Genomic DNA, 2272 nt, shown 5'->3' on the forward strand with positions numbered 1-2272 from the left:
TCAATGCTTAGAGATGAATGAACAGATTAATAAAGCAAATAAAAACAAAAATGTACAACTAGGAAAAATTGTACCTGATAAAATTGCAGAAATCTGATTTTGACGAAGATGTGGCGAAAAATCTGACAACTCTGCCGTTCCTCTGATTTTCCCCCTAGCTTGCTTGGAACTGTGATCATCTCTTTATTGAAAACATAAAAACTAAAAACTACTGATTGGGTTGCCTCCCGGAAAGCTGCCCATTTTTAAAGTCGTTGGCTCGACTTTGCCCAACCAGATTAATTAATTGGTGTGGTTGGGACTACTTCTGAAGCTCAACTCTTTTTCTTGTGACTCCAGATCCCTTCAAATATGGAAAGATTGGTGGATCTGGGACTTGTTCAACAGACTTGAAAGACTCTACATAATCTTCAGATAAGTCTTCCAGATGGTTTGATTTCTTCCTTTTTCTGATCTTCTTATTCTTTTTCCCATAAATCTTCTCTTCAGATTCTTTTCGTTTTAGATTCATACCAGAAATCACATTTCCTTCATTTTCTTCCAAAAGTTTTTTTCTTTTCAAATTTGTATCTAATTTTTTCTTAGTAGACTCCAGCTCAACCTCTTCTACCTCCCCAAGCTTATCTTCTGCCAGCTCCTTCGATATATTATCAGATGAATTCCTGTCTAAAAAATTTTCTTGCATAGAGACATTAGAAGACTCACAGCAACCCTCTAATAAAGGACTGCTGGAACCCATATAATTGACAGAAATATTTTCAGAAGGAAAATCATCAATTATTAATTTGAAATTTAACCACTTCCTCATCAAACTTCATTGAAATTATTCCATTAAAAACATCAATTTTCGTTTTTGCAGTTTTCACAAAAGGGCTTCCCAAAATAATAGAGTTCGTATCAAAAGTGTCCAAGTTTCCCATGTCCAAAATGTAAAAATCAGCGGGAAAAATCAAATTATCCACTTGAACAAGAACATCCTCCAATACACCTTTTGGGTGTACTGTTGAGTGGTCAGCCAACTGTATAATTGTCCTAGTGTTTTGCAAAGATCCCAATTTTAATTTTTCAAAAATATAAAATAGGAGGACATTAACTGAAGCTCTTAGATCAAGCATGGCTTTTGGAAAATCAAGGTTCCACAATTTACAAGGAACTGAGAAAATCCTCGAATCCTTGCATTTTGGAGGCAAACCTTTTTGTAAAATAAAGAATATATTTTTTCAACTTTCACAATTTCATTAAATTTCATTTTTTTCTTAGAAACACATAAATTTTTAAGAAACTTAGCACAAAAAGGGATATGTTGGATAATATCTAAAAGTGGGATATTTACCTCAACCTTGCAAAAAAAATTCCATGATATCCTCTTCCTCGCGCTCGCGTTTCGTGCTTCTCAGTTGTGATTGGAAGTGCGGTAGTGGGTTGTTCTCCTTCAAAATAGGCTTGGGTAGTGTTGGAGTTTCTTTTTCTTTGTCTTTTTCAGCTTCTTCTTCAACCAAAACCTCTTCACACTCTTCAGCTTCAACTCCTTTTTCCGTCTCTTCCACATCTCCTTCTTCAACCATAACTTCTTTAAATTCTTCCTCAGCCTTATTTCTGGTTCAGATATGCTTGAGCCTTCATATGTCTTTCTGCTTCTCAAGGAAATAACACTCACATTATGCTTTGGATTGTTTTTTGTATGCCCTGGTAACTTTCTTTGATATTCCACTCGACCCATAGAAGTGGCAAGTTGAGACACCTGTTGCTCTATATTTTTTATACTGGCTCTAGTTTCGTTTTGGAATGCATGAGTGCTGGTAGCCAGACTTTTAACAATATCCTCCAAGGCCATGCTAGGGCTTCCAGAATGTTGTTGTGAAGGTTGCTAAAAATTCTGTTGGTAGCCCCCGACAACTTTAACTGCAACTGTATCCTCTTGCAATATTGGGCACATATATGTAGGGTGACCAGTCTTCAAGCAAATCCCACATTGTTTCTTTGCAGCTTCTTTTTTCTTTAGTCAAGAGCAGAACAACTTTTTTCAATTCAGATATTTGAGCTTCCAGATGAAGATTGTTGACTTCCTTGACTCCCCTTGGCTGATCTGGACACCACTTGTCTTCATTCCCGGAATGTTTAGACTCGATCGCCAACTTTTCTATTAGCTCTCTGATTTTAGTTGGGGTCATGCCACCCAAAGAACCACCACTAGAAGCATTTATCAAGAGCCTCTCCATAGGTGTCAGGCCTTCACAAAACAATTGTAGAGTTGATAACCGTTGATCCCATG

General features: G+C 36.8%; 1 protein-coding gene across 1 annotated transcript; it reads right to left on the bottom strand.

Annotated features, from left to right (window-relative positions):
• Nucleotides 1–773: 773 nt before the first annotated feature.
• Nucleotides 774–1565, bottom strand: LOC111906523 (uncharacterized). Its single transcript, XM_023902281.2, has 2 exons — nt 1340–1565; nt 774–1192 (listed from the first exon to the last, which is right to left on the bottom strand). Exons 1-2 carry the CDS (start codon nt 1563–1565, stop codon nt 774–776), a joined length of 645 nt encoding a protein of 214 aa, XP_023758049.2.
• Nucleotides 1566–2272: the final 707 nt, after the last annotated feature.

Source organism: Lactuca sativa, chromosome 1 (assembly GCF_002870075.4).
Source record: "Lactuca sativa cultivar Salinas chromosome 1, Lsat_Salinas_v11, whole genome shotgun sequence".
Classification (NCBI taxonomy): domain Eukaryota; kingdom Viridiplantae; phylum Streptophyta; class Magnoliopsida; order Asterales; family Asteraceae; genus Lactuca; species Lactuca sativa.

Bases quoted from the DNA above. Each gene is read 5' to 3' on its own strand.
- LOC111906523 (XM_023902281.2), bottom strand. From the start codon at position 1,565: ATGGTTGAAGAAGGAGATGTGGAAGAGACGGAAAAAGGAGTTGAAGCT. The intron at 1,193-1,339 runs GTTGAGGTAAAT...TTTTACAAAAAG, and splicing joins CATGGAATTTTTTTTGCAAG to GTTTGCCTCCAAAATGCAAG.